Below are 17,585 nucleotides of genomic sequence, written 5' to 3'. Positions count from 1 at the left end.
GGAATAAACTTCCTGTCGAATGTAGGAAAATTCAAATCAAATGTCCATAAACACTACTCCCTCTATCCTCCTTCCCATAACCTATTTTCTTAGTTCCAACACAATGCAATGCATGAGTAGGGGTCATCCCGAGTACTGGTCCAAGCAAAAAAAAGAAGTTAATTAGAAATCTTCATATCGCATACATCCCTTAAATGGCATTACCACAGAGATCTCACAGGGCTACAATTAGAAATCTTCATATCACCCTTAACTGCCATTACAACAGATATCTCACTGGGCTAAAATCAGTAGTCAGCCACGCCACTCTCCGAGAATATTCTCAACAATATGAAGGAGATGGATCGTAAACTATAGTTTAGATACAGGACCGGATATTTAAGCAAGAAGTTTCTCTGGGCGGTGTACTCTCGCCCCTCTTTAATCTTCCAGCTCCTAGTATGCGGACGACTTTTGATGACCTATATGGTCTTCTGAATGCTTACCTTGGAGAATTAACCTGGACGAAGTTGGTAAAGATGAATCTAGAGTCGAGTGTTTTTAGAGATTACCTTTAACAGAATCTTTACCTCCTAAGCTCCCGCCACTGTAATCACGTACACATTGCGAAGTAGATATGTACAAGATAAAGCGCTAGATGGCAGCAATTGGGGCATGTATAAATAAACCTTGTTGGTTACCTAAAAGACGATTGGTTGATCAGTGGTCAATTACGCTACTCTTAGAACTGTTACAAGCTGCATGCAGATAAACTCGGAATACCACATACAAGAGAAAACAAATATTTACGCAGTAATGGAATAATGGGATGTATTCAGAGGAGTCATCTTAGCTTCAACATCACACAGCTGGTAGCTTACTCGCTAATTCGAAATGACATTTTTTCGAATTAATATGTATTTAGCACACAATTTCGAACATGTTCGTTTTGGAATTGAGTTACGAAGTAACCACCATGTAGTCTCCCCCGAGGCATGTCAGAATGAACCTTTAAGTATAGGAGTAAAATATACACAGGTATGTGCAGGATCTATTAGGTCGAAATTTTTATACATCAGCTTTAAACGACATTTAAAGAGACGCCATTAATAACGCGGTAGAAAGATATCGCATTTATGTCGTAGCTGGAGATCACCCATAGCAGACACGTAGAAACTCCTGCCTCGGAAAACATGGTAGCAACAGGCTCAATGCATACTGATGCCGCAAAGACCATATCTTCCCAAGTGTATGCCCAGCATGTGGTCAGGGATCCCAACGTTTTCAACTGCCCAGCCAATCATACTGCGTCCTATAGATTTATGGACTAACTCAGGGGAAGTAGCTCAATTTCTTGGCCTAGAGCTCGATGTATATTTATTCAATAGTCACAGTAGGTTCACTAATTCAATAATTTTGTTAGAAGTGCAAGGAAGTATGATTGTAATTAGATCAGTGGTTGGCAATCACAACCACCAGGGGCCAAATATAATTAGTTATTTACCTGTAAACAACACTTGACATTCGGGTTGTTTACAGGAAAATAACTGACAGATATAACTACCACTGGCTGAGTTTCCAGTAGGTTCACTAGTAGAAACATTTTTTAGAAGCTTGGAGAAACTTTGTAGCAGAAGAAGTAGAAATATTGAAAACTGTGACAGTTGTATTTAGATCAGTTGTCGGCTCTCATAGCCACCAGGGCACAGTGAGGGAACTGAAAAAAAGTGGAAATAAATCTGTACTTCTAAACGAATAATAAAATTTCCCATGTCTATAGAGGAGGTGTTGATAAGTTTTGAATTTGAGCTTAAAACACCAAGGGGGTGCCGAGCCACAATGCTCCAAAGTGGGGCACCTAGGGAATATCAAATTAATTTTTTCTATGAAAACCTATTTTCTTTGCACATTGTTTTTAAGACAAATAAGCCAAAATATTAATATCGCGATTTCAAAATATTTCATCAACTTTTGAGAAGTGTTAGTATAAGTAAAGAAATAAACCCTGCAAAACAGACTATTTGATGATTAATCAACATTACTAACATTAAAATAAAGACAATTGTTGAGGTTTATAATTTATATTTTATTTAAAAAGAAAGAAACCAGTCCTTTAGAGTCCAGTCTCTTAAATTTATAAAAAAGATTGTATATATTGTTCTTAAGTTTCTTCTTTTTTTTCTATTTTCTTGTTACAATTGCATTTAAGTTCATTTAGCTTGTTTTCATTTCTCTAAAATAAAAACAAAAGAACTTGAGTAAAAAAATCTATGGAAACTGTACACAAAAGCTTTAAATAAACTAAAAAAAATTATTAAAATAATAGCAATTGCAAATCAATGTTTCAAATGAGAAGTTTGAAAATAAACCAAAACGAACTAAAAACAAATTATTCCTCGTCTTCTTCATCATCGTCCTCTTCGTCATCTTCATCGTCACCCTTTTTCGTGGGACGACGTCCACCTTTGTGATTGATCGATTCATTTTCTGGATCAAATTGCATGCCTTCTTCAACATCTTCTTCCTCGTCATCGTCACCACCAACTTCGGCATTTTCAGCCTCTGCCCGTTGCAAGCGACGAGCCAAATCGGCTTCATCAATGGCAGTAACAAGTTTAGGTGCCATAATAACCTTGAATTCACCATTGTACTCGGTGATTTTGGCTTTAATATTATCGATAGCTTGTTCCAAAATCTTTAAACCTTCAGCTTTCTTGGTAGTTGAAGTGGTCATCACATAACTGTTAATAAATGTTAAAAATATATTTATAAATAAAACATTTCATATTTAATAGATTTTCAAACTTACAGTGGAGGAGCTATTAAGTTTATGCGAATGGGCAATTCTTCAGTGCTCAATTCCAAGCCCTTGGTTAAAGAAGCCTTTACAGCATCAATGCCTTCGTAACCATAGCAGGAACATTCAATGTCCGAACGAATCTTAACAGTTGGTGATACCAACTTGCGCTTGACATTGTTCAACAAAACCTCCTTTGTCTTTTCATCTAAATCACATTCGTCGAAAACAGTAGGGTCTGTAACTGATTGTTTGAAAATGTCATAGGCAGCAGCTTTGCTGTTGTATTTCTTTTCAAAATGCCAGGCAGTCTTTTGGTACAATTGCTCCAATTGTTCACTCGACTCGTAAGCCAACAAATTGGCAACATGACGCAACAATAGATCGACAGCCTTAGCTTTGGCAAAGCGTTCTGTACACTTTTCTACATCTTCGGGTGAGACACGACGTTTGGACAAATCTATGTAACCCTTATCCTTGTCAACACGTATGACGACGACGGGTTCTGTTTTGCCCACACGAATCAATTTGTTGATGGAACGTATACGACGTCTGGACAATTCAGACAACAGAATCATGCCCTCTATGTTATTGTATTCCAATAAATGCACATAAGCACCCATTTCGGCAATGGACAGTACGTTGACCATAACCACATCTTCCACCTCGGGATATTTTTCACTATAAAAACGCGAAGTTAATGCCATTTTTACGCTTTCACTACTTTGTGTACGTTATTTTTTCAATTAAATCACTTAAAATCTGATGCAATTGCTGGTAATTTTGGAATTTTGCAGAAATTTTTCGCTTTTTTAACTGCAAAACGTGTACAATTTACGGGCGATTCTTTGTGGAAAAGGGAGATGAAAAAATGTCATACTAATGACATTTTCTTTTGTGCCTCGTATTCGCATATTTTCGACAAGCGGTGTTTTTAAAAGCTGCCAGATTGAGGGCGTTACTAAAAGTGCTGCCAAGTATGTAAAATATATTTAATATTACCCAACGATCAACAAATAATAAAGTCAAATCGGTACAAATCAAAACTTGTGAATAAAATAAAAATTTATTAAATTTATGAATTTTTTGTTAATTTGAAATTTTTATTTTATATAATTTTTTATAATTTATATAAAAACTTATTATTATTATTTTAGTTTTTGTTTCCAATTATAAATATTTATATTTCTAAATATTTTATAGCTATATAAAATATTTGTCTATTTTTTTTTTATTATTTACAGTTAAATTCGTGTACATTTGTATCTTTTAAACCAAGTAAATTGGAAATAAAATAATTTTATAAAAAAAATATACATAATTTTTAATAAATTATATTGAGGTTTTTTAAAATAAGTAAATTGTTGTGTATTCGAATAACATAAAGTTGAACACGTTTTAAATTTCTTTCAGTAAAATAGTCGCCACAAAATAAATGAAATACAATTTATTCTTTCTTGAAAACAATACTATTAGTTTAAATTATAAATGTTTATTAAAATTAAAAATTATTTAATGCTTTTCATTCTAAATAAATAAATGTTAATTATTATATTTTGAAATATAATAAATGAATTTAATATAAGATTATTGCAAATATTGGAATAATCATAACATTTTTATTTTTAATATGAAGGACAACTTGTTTGTTGGGTTATATATTCCTGCCAGACAGTTTGTCATACATCGTTTGACAACCGTCAAATACTGAAAAAATTTTTCAACCAAAGCAATATCAAAGCTCAACGGATTTTAACAAATTTATTTAAAATAAAACACGATTTTTCTAATTAAACTAAATTATAAAAATAATATAAATGTATTAAATAAAGACCAAAAAACTAAAAAAAATTATTTTGGTAATAATATTACACCAAAAAATAAGGACAAAATTTAATGTGCGCGCGCAACGGCGCCCCCATATACAAAGATTGGGAGTGTTAAATTGATGCACAAGTATTGAAAAAAAATAAAAATACAAAATATAAATTCTTTATAAAAGTAAAAAAATACAAAAGTAAATAAAACAAATACTACAACCTAAAATTAAAAAAAAATATAAATTAAACAAAATAAATACAACTCTGAACGCACATTTTTATTGTAGAGGTTTTTTGTTTTGTTTTGATTAAACAATACGCCGCTGAGTTACTTCAAGAAAAAAAGAGATCACTATATATTGACAGCATAAGAATAAGAAACCAAAGGAAACTTGTCAAAAATCAAGAAGAAGCAGTCTTCAATTCGCCGCAAATTAAGAAAAAATTGTATGATTAGACAAAGACAAATAGAGTGTGATTAAGACCATTTGAAAAAATAAAACATGGCTGGAAGAGGTGGTTTTGAACATCCTAGGTAAATATTTAGTTTTTTTGTGTTAAATTATAAACAAATTTACTATAAAATTCAGCAAATTGTGTTAATTAAAGTGTAAATTTTAATGTGTGTATGAAATTTTTTTGGAAAATGCAAAAATGTGCATATAAAATTGAAAGAAAAATTGGTGAATTTTTTTTACATTGCTTGTGTGTGATTTTCTGTTCGCCGCTGGTTAAGAGATGGTAGCTCGAAATACAACGTTGCCGTACGATATTTATTCATTATTTTTAATGTGTTTTTAGAGAATTCTGAGAAATGCTTCAAAAATCTTATAAAAATGAAGTGTTCAAATGGAAATTAGTAAATTATGAGAAAGATTATGGGCAAATGCAATTGATTTAAAGACTTGTATTTGAAAAAATGTTGGTGGGGCACAATATTTTTCTTGGTGAAGTCAGAAAATGTCAAAGTATGAAGAAAATGTGTTTTTTTTCTTCAGGCTCTGCAAACGGCGACAGAGCGCAGTCGTTGTTGCCAAAAATATTCGCCGCAGGCCAATACAACTTTATACTCCGGCTCATCGGGCTGACGTCAAACACAGTACACACACACACCGTGCATTGGTTTGAAGATCCCCCATTTCTCATTACGAAAAACCCAATATAAAAAAATGGTTTTGCTCATTTCAGCGGCTCATGACGTGGGCAGCGCAGTCGCTTATAGAACCCTACAATACAGGCGCCAAAAAATTTGCATAGGAGTAATTTTGCAATATTTTTCTATTTTTTTTGTTGTACTTTTCCTACCCTTCATAAAGCTAAATGCTTCATTGTTGTTATTGTGTTTAGAGTCTATGCAACAGCAGAAGTGTGTATGAAATCACCTGCCTCAATGGCAAGCCCCCACTTTTCTAATACAACTGACTGAAGAATGACTGACGGACTATGAAACTTTGTTTGCTTTGAATTTCCATTGTTTTTCCAATTCGATTACCGGAAGTTGTGGCAGTAGTAGAGTATAGTACTAGTATGTGGCTGTGGTATGGGAGATTTTTGGTTTGTGGATACTTTAACCCTTTAATGTATGAGATATCTTAAAAGTTGGGTGTTGTTTTAATTATGACCATTTTGTATTGTGCATATCATTTGTGTGATTTGTTTTGTTTATTAAACTTTGAGTTATTATATAATTAAGAGAGAAATCAGATTATTTAATACAAGTGTTAAAATATTAATTTATAATTTAAAATAATTTTATTTTAAGAAATACTTAAAATATTTTTTTTAATGGATCAGTAAATTTGTAGTGATATAAAAGTTATTAAAAAGATAATTATTTTTTTTATTAAAAATCGTATGAAAGATGTTGGCTAATAAAAATATTGCTATCGGTATCTATTTGATCTTATATTACTTGCAAAACCTTAAAGATCACTAACCTCCAGTGAATGATAAAAACAGTTTAAAAAGAGTTTTCTCCTGTAAAAATATATAAGAAAAAATTTAGTATTTACTTTTGTAAATATACCTACATGCATTTGAGGAAATTTAAATTTTGTATATTCATCATACATATTCTTAAAGTATACAAAATATTGCCATGTTTATTAGCTTTCGAAATTTTTAATACAAAAAGTAAACAAGATTTAAAAATTGCAAAAATTGTATGAAAACGAACAGACTGCATACCGTTTTAATTTTAAGATGGTGAATACCTACTTAAAAAAATTGATATTTTAAAAAATTAGCAGCCATCCAAATAAGAATTTTACCTCGAAGTCAATGAGAATGTGTCCAACAATTAGTTTAAATCACTTCTTGGTAGTGTTAAAAAGAAGTATGTATTGTATTTTTATGGATTAGTTTTGGATGTACCCAAGTGGGTTTGCCTATTTTGTTATGAAATAAATAATCTAAAATATAAGCACATATAGATTAGAAGGGGTGTGTATTATAAAATGCATTTCGGAGAGCAAGTGAGGCGAAAATAACATTAAATCCTGGTCTGAAGGACAGAAAATAAGTATAGGACGGGATTGTCTCGCGTGGACTGTCATTTAAAATAGCCTGCCTATTCCCCTGATAAATTTAGAAGCTTGTCTATATCATATCTAGCTATATACCCTAGTTCATCATGGAGTCTACCTCCTGTACATTTTTGTCTTGGACCCTTTAATCTATGACAGTTTTATTTATTTTTTTTTGGAATACTTTAATGGAATGAAATGAGAATAAAAAGTTGTGATTGTAACAGTAACATTGTTGTCAAGAGTTCTTTCCAGAAATCTTTCATAACGGAGCGTATATCTACTTATCGTAAAACAAACGGAATTCATTGACTTACTTTGTTTATTGATTTGCAAATATTTTTGCAATGCTGGTAAAGAAAAGTGAGCTCATAATAAACATTTTTCAACGTCAAAATTAAGGCGCGTTCAGTATAATGTTAAACCTACAAAAACAACAGGCATATTATGTAATGTATAAGAGAGAAAACTAAGCAACTTTTAACTTTAATCAAATAATAGTTATTTTAAGACAAGGATGTAAATATTTGTTAAAAAAGAAACAAGTTCTGTTTGCATACTAGATAATTTGCAATAAATTTCATAAATGTTCGATATTTTATAGATTGATTGATATTTTTCAAAAACAAAACAAACGTAAAATTTTCGTTCAAATCTGCCTAAAATAAATACATATGCTTAATAGTATTTGTTATACATGTAAGAAATGGATACCTCTGATAGAATCATTTCTAGCGACATTATTTGCTGCTTCGGGAGTGGATTCCTTCGAATTCGGTTCCGCACAGCTTTAATAGCTCTGGGACTTCGCACGCAGCATGGACGACGAAATCTATGACGGTCAACCGATCCACCAGTGTATTTAAACAACTTAATGGACATTTTAAATTCCATGTGCTAGGTATTTCACCCTTATCGTAGTTGGAGTAAACGTTTTACGCCTACGACAGTTTTGTACTAGATTAGAATAACCCTTTGCAGGTTTTTATTTTAAAAATTGAAAGCGTAGCCGTAACCAGTGCATCGAATTAATTTAATTTGAGCTTATTTCACTAAAATCTTAATTCAGAATTAACAAAATGTCAGCAATTCTATTCTATTAATCTTTTCCCAAAAAACAAATTCTCTAACTTCATTCATAGATTTTTATTTGAGTGGAGTTCATAACCCCCTGTCTAACTTGACAAATATTCATCATAACAATAAATGGCATTTGTTGTCAAGACAAAATTGTCTAAGCAAAAGCACTAACAATTTTATCATAACGAAGCAATAATACTAATAAATGGAGACTATACCTGATAATTCTTTATCTAGACAACCATTTTGAAGTTTATCATGATAAAAATTAGTCAGGTATAGACAGGGGGTAATGAAAATTTTTTATAACAGAATTTCATTCAACCTTTGAATCATTAAATTTTTGCTATTTAAAATTTAAATTAAATTGAAAACATTCACGCCTACGACTGTTTCGTACTAGATTAAAGATAAAATGCAAACTGTTTCTTTAATCTAGTACGAAACTGTCGTAGGCGTATGACGTTTACGCCAACCACGATAAGGGTGATTGTCTTAAGCATATTTGTAATAGATTGGAATTAAAGAAACATTGAATCATTTCATAAATTTTATTAAAACTTGAATGATTCAATATAGTATTAATTCAATAAACAATGAATTCAATACGTTTGAAGTATGTTAATTTGTTATTACAACTTACAAAAAATATTATTTTTACCTTTTCTGGATCCTTCCATTAAGGTTTTTATAGTGCTTTCTGTCACAGGTAGTCAATCCTTTTTTAAAATCTACCACACTTTTGGACAATGGCCTTAGCTTCAGGCAGTTTGGAGGATTTGCCTCTATTGGTACAAATATCACATTATTGTTCAAGACCTGGCTTACCATAGTGACAGGATGCCAAAAATAAGTGGACATATTAAGAAGTCTTATGAATGGAAGCATACTCTTTTTTAAACATTCCTTGATGTAAATTTTGGTATTTATAGAGCCCTTTGTAACAAATGTTTGGTTTCTTTTGTCGCAACTGCATATTGCTAGCCATACCAAGAACTTTTTGGGGAAATTTTCTGTTTTTGGGTCCTAAACATTTCTACAACATTCCCAGGTATATTTTTTTTATAAAATTTGACTTCAATTTCCGTGCTCTGTCTTTGGGCTCTAAATTTCTAGCAGAGTTCCTGTCAGGAATTTTTTAAGCCTTGTGTGTTTTTAACCGGATGTGTTGGGAGCTCTTTTAAAAATGCTTTCCATTTATTGGCTCTAGAAACATCATGTGGACCATTCCTTCTACCTGAACCAGGTTTTCTATCAACGGACAAGTTCTCCCGATACTGTTTAATAACATTGGAATCAGTTTGACGGCAGACCTTTGATTGTTTGGCCATCTTTTTGTAGGACCAATTTCGGTTTTGATGAAAATATTTAATAATTTTAATACGAACTTTTTTCTCGTCACTCAATTTAATCAGATTAAAAACAAATGAACATAATTGACATTAAACATAATAATTCACATATTTTTCAACCCATGTCTATACCTGATAAATTTGTATCATGATAAACGTTGTCTAGATAAAAAATTATCATTTACAGTGAGGCCTCGATTATTCATGAAACAAAAAAGAAACTAATTTTGGATCGATTTAAACTTTTTTGCATCGATTAACCGTAATTACCTCAATTATCCGGGATTATAACAACAAACACAATGTGAATAAAACAAAAAAGAGGAATTCCCCATTCGAAACTGAAAATATTTAAAGACTGCTGAAGAACCAAAATTTCTGAATTAATAGTGAATGAAAAGGCTAAAATATTCCACTCAAAATTAAACATAAAAGCGACATGGAATTCACAAACTTATTACAAAAATCTTCAGCTTATTATATAGCTGCCACAATTCATATAAATATAATAGAAAAACTTAGCAATGAACGATTTATACAATTTTCTAACCAAATGTGTGACGTCTTTGATCCAACCGATGGATCAGGGTGCAATATGGAGCTTTAAATGTCATTATCGAAAAACTATAGTGCTAAAACTATTCACGTCAATCAATAGATAAGAATTTAAGAAAGCGTTTAACATCAAGAAAGCACTGCTGTCAATTAATAATGCTTGGAACGCTGTTACTTCTGCAGTTTTGAAAAATGCGTAGAATAACTTACTGAAATGCAGTGGGCATATATCCGAAATTTAATAAAATCCTTATATTATTTAAACATAAAATCCTTATATTATTTAAACATGTACATAAAATCCTTTAAAAAACTACTCAAAATTGGTACTCAATTAACCGGGAAAATTGATTATCCAGAATATACCAAATACGGATAATCGAGGTCCCACTGTATTAGTATTATTGCTTCGTTATGACAAAATTGTTAGTGCTTTTGCACAGACAACTTTGTCTTGACAACAAACGTCATCAATTGTTATGATAAATATTTGTCAAATATAGACAGGGGGTCAAAGGTAACTTGAGCAAAAAAACAAATCAAATAATACTTGTGTAAAAAGCTTTAAGGTAAAACGTGTATTTTCGATCTCACTCCTTAATTCAATAATGAATGATTTCAATACGTTTGAAGAGCTAAGGAATTAAGACAACGAATTAATTGGCGCTGATGGATTTTCATCGAGCATTCGAACGAATAACGATTAAAAATATTCGAATAATTGATTAAAATACATAAAAAACTAGAACAGTTTAAATATGTTGGTATGCAATGAATAAAAATACAATATAGTTTAATAGCAAGAGAGTCTAAGAAATTCCAAAAAATTACAACCCCGGAAGAATATCAATAATCCACTGTAATAACTCAACATTTAGAAGGACTCCCCGAGAGGTTATTAATAATTTGAAATTGGAAAATAATTCTCAAACTGTTAACCGCATGTCAAATGAGGCAGGTCTTTGTTGCTATCGCCACCTGCAAAAATACTCTTATTTATATAAAAAAACCCGTACTGCCAAATAACATTTAAACTGGCCGAGACTTGAATGGAATACTGTTCACTTTTCGGATGACAAGAAAGTGACAGGACCCACGTACACAAATAAGACAATCAACTTTCGCGGAGGAAATACTATGTTTTTCAGGGCAAGTAGGGATGTCAAACGGGACTGGGTTTTACAAATCCCAGGATTCGGGATTTTAGAAATGTAAATCCCGGGATCCCGGGATTTTTCGGGATTTCGGGATTTTTCGGGACTTCGGGATTTTAGTTAAACGTCAAAAACATCAAATTCAACAATAAAAACTATTAATTTCATTAATATATTTAAGTAAAAATATAACAAATCAAAAACTAATGCATTAAATTAAAATAAAATGGTCCATGATTTCCCCTAGCTCCATACAATTGTCCCCCGGAGTACTGTTTGAGCAGTCATAAATATCTTGATTATGCGGCAATCCTTATAAAATTTTGCATAAAATACGTTGTAAATACTCTGAAATTATACTGTAAAGTACTGCGGAAATCGGGCTACATTTGCCCCTAGTCCCCTTCAGAAAATAACTTGAACATAAATTTCGTAAAAGTGTATATTGTGTAAAAGCCTGTTAATGCAAGGGAGACGTGCTGCTCCCTGATTCAAATTAAAAAATCTGGCTGCGTTTGGATTTGAAGCGAGATTAGTATTATAAATATGCTGAAATTTAGCTTTCTAAGTATTTTGGGTGCTTCAAAAATCTTCCTAAAATATCAAAAATCTCATAATATTTCGGGATTTGTTAATTTCGGGATTGGCATCCCTAAGGGCAAGGTATGAGTCCAGTTCATATCATATGAGATATTATGTATCGGATACAGATCCATTTTCAACGATGTTATATGTATATCCATGCGCTTAGGAAAATATACTCTTAGTTTGGAGATTCCAGCGCAGTAATGACACCAAATGAGGTACGTGGGGTCATGCATGATCTAGAGATAATTTTAACAGATTAAATTTTGGAAAAGTTTCCATTGTGTTGTCAACTGCTATATTTAATTTGATTTTGAAATTTGAATTAAGATATAATTCTTTCGAACCTTTGATCGTAACCATGTTTTTTAACATATTGAGGAAGCAATTTAAATCTCATTTGAACAAATCGAAATATCTAATAATTATATGAAATTCTCAACTATTGATTTTAATTTTGTTAATTTTTTTTGTGGGCTGAGATTTGTTACTCTAAAAATCAATTGTACGATATGACCTTGTTAAACTACTTATGATAATTTTTTAAATTGATAGTATGTGTGTTTTTTCTATGCTGGCGATAAATAAATAAATAATTTTTGCACCTTTGAGTCATAGTGGTCTATTTATTGTATAAAACTAAAGTAAGACGCAAGATTAATAAATAATAATAAGCAAGCGATAAGTAGAATATTTTATATGGTATAAATTTAGAACATTTTGTTTTAATATATTTGCATATTAAAATAACATAAAGTATTATTTGAAAGCAATCATAAATGAACTAAAATTAAAATAGAGGGCATATTAAGGTGAAATGTTATGTTTTTGAAAAATGTGTTTTTTATAAGGGGATTTATTTTTAAATTCAAAAGGGATTTAACACAATATAAAACAAATTTTTAACAAAATTGCATCTAAAAGTTAATAAAAATGTTTTGCATAACGCAGTCAAGAATTTATAACACAATATCGGAACTTATATTGCTATTAACAAAAAAGTAGTCCCATATTTCAATATTTAAATTATTTAATTATGTTTTTTCTCCAGAAATTTTGGAGATCGTGGTGGCAAACAGCTGCCCACCGAAGCTCCTTACATTGCATATGTCGGCAATTTACCCCAAGGTCTTGTGCAAGGTGATGTGGTGAAAATTTTCCAAGATTTCGAAGTGAAAAATGTACGCTTGGTTAAGGATCGCGAAACAGATCAATTCAAAGGCTTTTGCTATGTGGAATTCGAGACACTAGAAAACTTGGAAAAGGCATTGGAATTTGATGGACGTATAAAATTGGATGACATTTCTGCGCCGTTAAGAATTGACATTGCTGAGCGCAAGAAAAATGATCGGTAAGTAAAAACAAAACCAAATAAATAAAATCATAACATAAACGAATAATTATATTTAAATGTTTCGTTTTTCTTTACAGCCAAGGAGGTGGTGGTGGATTCAACAAACGTGGTCCACCCAGACAAGGTGGTGGTCACCAGCAAAACTTTGGTCGCGGTGGTGGAGGTAATCGGGGTGGAGATCGTGGTGGCGATCGCGGTGGTGATCGTGGTGGTGATCGCGGCCATGATCGTGGTGGTGATCGGGATAATAGAGGTTCGTACAATGATAATCATGGTGGTCACAATGATAGAAATCGTGGAGGCGGCGGTGGTATGAATAGAGGATATAATGGTAAATTATAAGTCCCGTCTTATTAAATGCCAAACAATAATTTTTTTTTTATTTTCACTTGTCTTTAGTAGTGTTTAACAGCTAAAAATTAATCAAATGTTTCCACATAAAAACACACACATCCTACTTTCTTACAACTTTTTAATTTTTTTCCTATGTTAGAGATAAATTATTTTTCTTTTGGCTTTTACACTTTTTGGTCACAAACACACTAAACTACAACAATGCATGCCAAAATTTGTATTATCACTCCCTACCCGCCTTACAACAAAAAATCCTCCTCCAACGAAATTATTATACTTGTATAACTATAATTTGTCAATTAAATTCTACACTTTTCTCAAGACATACTAAATTATTTCTATGTTAACTAACTATTAATATATGTATACCATATTTTCCACTTCATTTTCTTAATTACATTTGTTTAGATCGTCCCGCGAACCGTGGTCGTTATGGCAATTTCAATAACGATGATCGCTATAATGATCGCAATCATCATGATCGTAATCATCGCGAGGGAAGCTTTGGAGGTCAAAGTCGGGATGGCGGCGGCAACAATGAACGCTATAATAGTTTCAGCAGGAATCGTGGTGGTGAACGTGAGCTACGTAGTGGTGCTGGCGGTGGTAGCGGACATTTTACTCAAAATGATCGACCAACATCGGTGTCAACCTTAGGTAGTATAGGTAGGGTTTTACAAACCTTATCGTTATTTTTTTTTTTCTTTTTATTTATTATTAAAATAACACTTGCATGGCTAGATCATTTAGGAGCTAATAGTAAAATAGACTTGCATGTAGCTAGAGATTTCTTTCAGAAAGTTTAATCTAGAAATATAAAGGAAAACTTGATCTGGCTACAGAGAGAGATTTCTATAGGAAAACTTGATCTGGCGACAGAGAGAGATTTCTATAGGAAAACTTGATCTGGCGACGGAGTGAGATTTCTGTAGGGAGAGAAAGGGATTTTTTAAGGAAAATCTTAATCTTGCCAAAGAAAGATGTATTTGGAAAGGGAAAATTTGACATAGGGAGAGAGATTGATTTTTTGTGGAAAATCTTGATATTGCCAAAGATAAATTTATGTTGGAAAGTAGAGAATGTCTGTAGGGAAGAGAGAAATCGGTAGATAAACTTGAAATAAATATAACATGGAATAATTTAGAATTGTTTAGTTAAATATATTCTGTATACATTTTGATTTAATTGCAACAATAAACATTTTCCAAAAAATACAAAACTATGTGAAAGGTTTTTAGCACTGGGAATATTTTGTAGTACTCAGTCGTAATATTTGAAAACCACATTTGGTCAATAATATTAATACTAAAACATTCATATCAATACTAATTACAGATTTTAACAAGTTATTTATGATTACAAAAAATACGTTAACTTTATTTAAAAAACATTTCAAGAATAAACTAACATATCTATTCATGTTTATTTACAACAGATGACAGTGAAAGACCCCGACTTCAACTGAAACCCCGTACCGTAGACGCTCCCATTAATGGGCTGGCGGAGACGAAGCAGGCAGCTGCAATTTTCGGCGCTGCTAAACCACGCGAAGAAAAGTTTAAAGATGAACCAGAAGAAACCAATCCTGGTTCGCCAAAAGAAGACAATTGAATGCATTAAATGAAAAAAATAAATAACAAAAAATACAATATATAAAAAAGTTTTTTTGAAGAGAAATTACCAAGAGGATTATATGCAAAGAGATAGACACGACGACTACTAACCAACCAACCAACAACCACTTTATGCTAAATAAATAAAAGATATAATAAATACCAAAAAAGCCGATTTACGAACGCAAAAGAGAGAAATACTTATATAAAATATAAAAAAAATCAATTGAGACACGACAGAAAACGTGTATAAGCAGATTTTTGCTATTTTTTTTAAATATATTAATGAAATATATGACGACTCCATTGAAAAACAAAATATATATTTTAAAAACAAAAGATAAATTCAAAATATTTATTAAGATAACAAGAAATGCAAACTTTTATTGAATGTGAAAACAAATTAACAACCGAACAATACAAAAAAAGAGTTTTAAATAGAAATTGATTAATAAAATAAAACGTAAAGAAAATCAAATCAAATCAATACGAAAAAGGACTTTTTCATCACTTAAAAGAGAGAAAAGTGTGTAAGTGTTAAATAAAAGAGAGCGGCAAAATAAGGATTTTTTAAAAAACAAAACCCCCCAAAAACTATATTAATTTTATATTATTTAAAAATTAAAAGATATTATTAAATATATTTTGAAATTATTTCTCCATTTAATAACACCAGCAGCAAAAACAACAACTACATTATTAGCATAAAGATAAAAAAGGCAAAAAACATATTAAGAGTTTAAATAATTATTTGCACATCTCTAAAACAACAAAATAAACCAGCTCCTTCTCCTCCTAAAGAAATAAATAACAAATTAAATATTATAAACAACAACAACAAAAACTACTTTTTAATTAAATATAACTTTAATACATATACTTATATACTTGCATTATATACATACATTATATACATACGATAAAAGCAAAAAATATTAAAAAAAACCTAAAAAACTAATTTAAATATACATACAACAACAAACAAAAAAAAATCTAACAAAACCACAATAACAAAAAGGTAAATATTGTAATTTAATGAAAACAAAAAAATTTATGCAGGCTAAAGTTATAGATTTTTAATATTAAAAAACAAAATAATTAATAATTAAATTTAAACAAACAAACAAATATATTATAACAAACATATTTTGTAAAATTCACCAATAGATTTTTTTTTTGAAAAAAAAAGAAAAAAAAAACAAAAATTTTGACTAAATACCAAAACACCCCCTCCATCTAACTTTAAAATTAAACAACATAATAATATTAATAACAAACAAATTGGGCAATATTACTAAAATTTATCCTTTTTAATAAAAAAGAAAACACTTTTAAAAAGTTTTAAAGCTGTTTTTATACTTTTTTTATTCATATATATATATTCAAATTTAAAAATATATATCATTGGTTCAATTACCTCCCCCCCACTCCAAAAAAGTCCTTTTACTACTCTCTTTTTTTACCCTTAAAATCTCTTTACATTTATAATTCCTCTTAATTATTATTTTATTTCGATTTTTCTTCGTTTGTACTAACTTTTTATTACAAAAAAAACACAATTTTTTTTAGTAGTTTTAAAATAGATCAACTCTCCTCCTGTTTGAAAAACACTTAACAACATATTCTATATATTTTATTTTTTATTATTTTAAACAAACATTTATTGTTTTCAAAGCAAAAATATTAAATTTTACTAAAAAGATAAATAAATTTTGTTTATTTCTTCTAAACTTTATTAAACTTTATTTTACTTTTTATTTTGTTAATTTTTCTTTAGAAAAGCTAAATCAAAACAATTGTCATTTCAATTCTCTCTCGTGTTTTATTTTAAAATCCTCCCTCGCTCCCTTTTATTTTTAGTTTCTTTATAATCAACACAGCATACATTTAACTGTCGAGAGAAAAAATATAAATTAATAAAGAAAAACAAAAATCAAGTAAGAATTAAAAAAAAAAAATATTAAATTTACTTATATATTGCATATAAATTACTTTTTTGTATAAGAAATAAATAAAACAAAAAATATTAAGTATATTTAACTATACTTTAAAGTAATATTATAATAATATAATAAAACTGAATAAAAATGCATACATTTAATAATTTTATGTTTAATAAATTAATAAATAAAATAATAAAACATAAAAAAAATCGGAAAAAGTTTTTTATTTTATTTTCCCCCTAGCAAGGTTGTTTAACTGGGTCTAGATTACTAGTAGTATAAAGGAGATTTCAAAAGAGCGAATATAACTTCATTGACTTCTTACCAACGATTACTATCCAAAGACCTCTAGCTCAGAGACTCTGACTTTACCTCTAAATATTCACTTTCAGCCCAATTATGAATAAAAATTCCCCGGGAGTTTTTCTCCTTTTTCCTATTCAAATTCAATGGGAAAAAACTCCCGGAGAACAA

General features: G+C 30.4%; 2 protein-coding genes across 4 annotated transcripts; one reads left to right on the top strand and one right to left on the bottom strand.

The window, feature by feature from the left end:
* Nucleotides 1–2,041: 2,041 nt before the first annotated feature.
* On the bottom strand, nt 2,042–3,635 carry eIF2alpha (eukaryotic translation initiation factor 2 subunit alpha). The gene is made up of 2 exons (XM_065508944.1): nt 2,789–3,635; nt 2,042–2,720 (listed from the first exon to the last, which is right to left on the bottom strand). Exons 1-2 carry the CDS (start codon nt 3,481–3,483, stop codon nt 2,369–2,371), a joined length of 1,047 nt encoding a protein of 348 aa, XP_065365016.1. The 5' UTR covers nt 3,484–3,635; the 3' UTR covers nt 2,042–2,368.
* A 1,175-nt stretch (nt 3,636–4,810) lies between these two features.
* eIF4H1 (eukaryotic translation initiation factor 4H1) lies at nt 4,811–17,329 on the top strand. 3 transcript variants are annotated; one of them, XM_065508945.1, is made up of 5 exons: nt 4,811–5,131; nt 12,899–13,198; nt 13,279–13,532; nt 13,964–14,221; nt 14,991–17,329. In XM_065508945.1, exons 1-5 carry the CDS (start codon nt 5,100–5,102, stop codon nt 15,164–15,166), a joined length of 1,020 nt encoding a protein of 339 aa, XP_065365017.1. In that variant the 5' UTR covers nt 4,811–5,099; the 3' UTR covers nt 15,167–17,329. The 3 variants fall into 3 exon arrangements, with proteins under 3 accessions (XP_065365017.1, XP_065365020.1, XP_065365018.1); XM_065508948.1 differs by having other exon boundaries at nt 4,826–5,131; nt 13,279–13,454; XM_065508946.1 differs by having other exon boundaries at nt 4,861–5,131; nt 13,964–14,212.
* Nucleotides 17,330–17,585: the final 256 nt, after the last annotated feature.

The sequence above is a fragment of the Calliphora vicina genome, chromosome 4, assembly GCF_958450345.1.
Source record: "Calliphora vicina chromosome 4, idCalVici1.1, whole genome shotgun sequence".
Taxonomy (NCBI): Eukaryota; Metazoa; Arthropoda; class Insecta; order Diptera; family Calliphoridae; genus Calliphora; species Calliphora vicina.
This window is presented reverse-complemented; position numbering and strand designations above follow the sequence as displayed.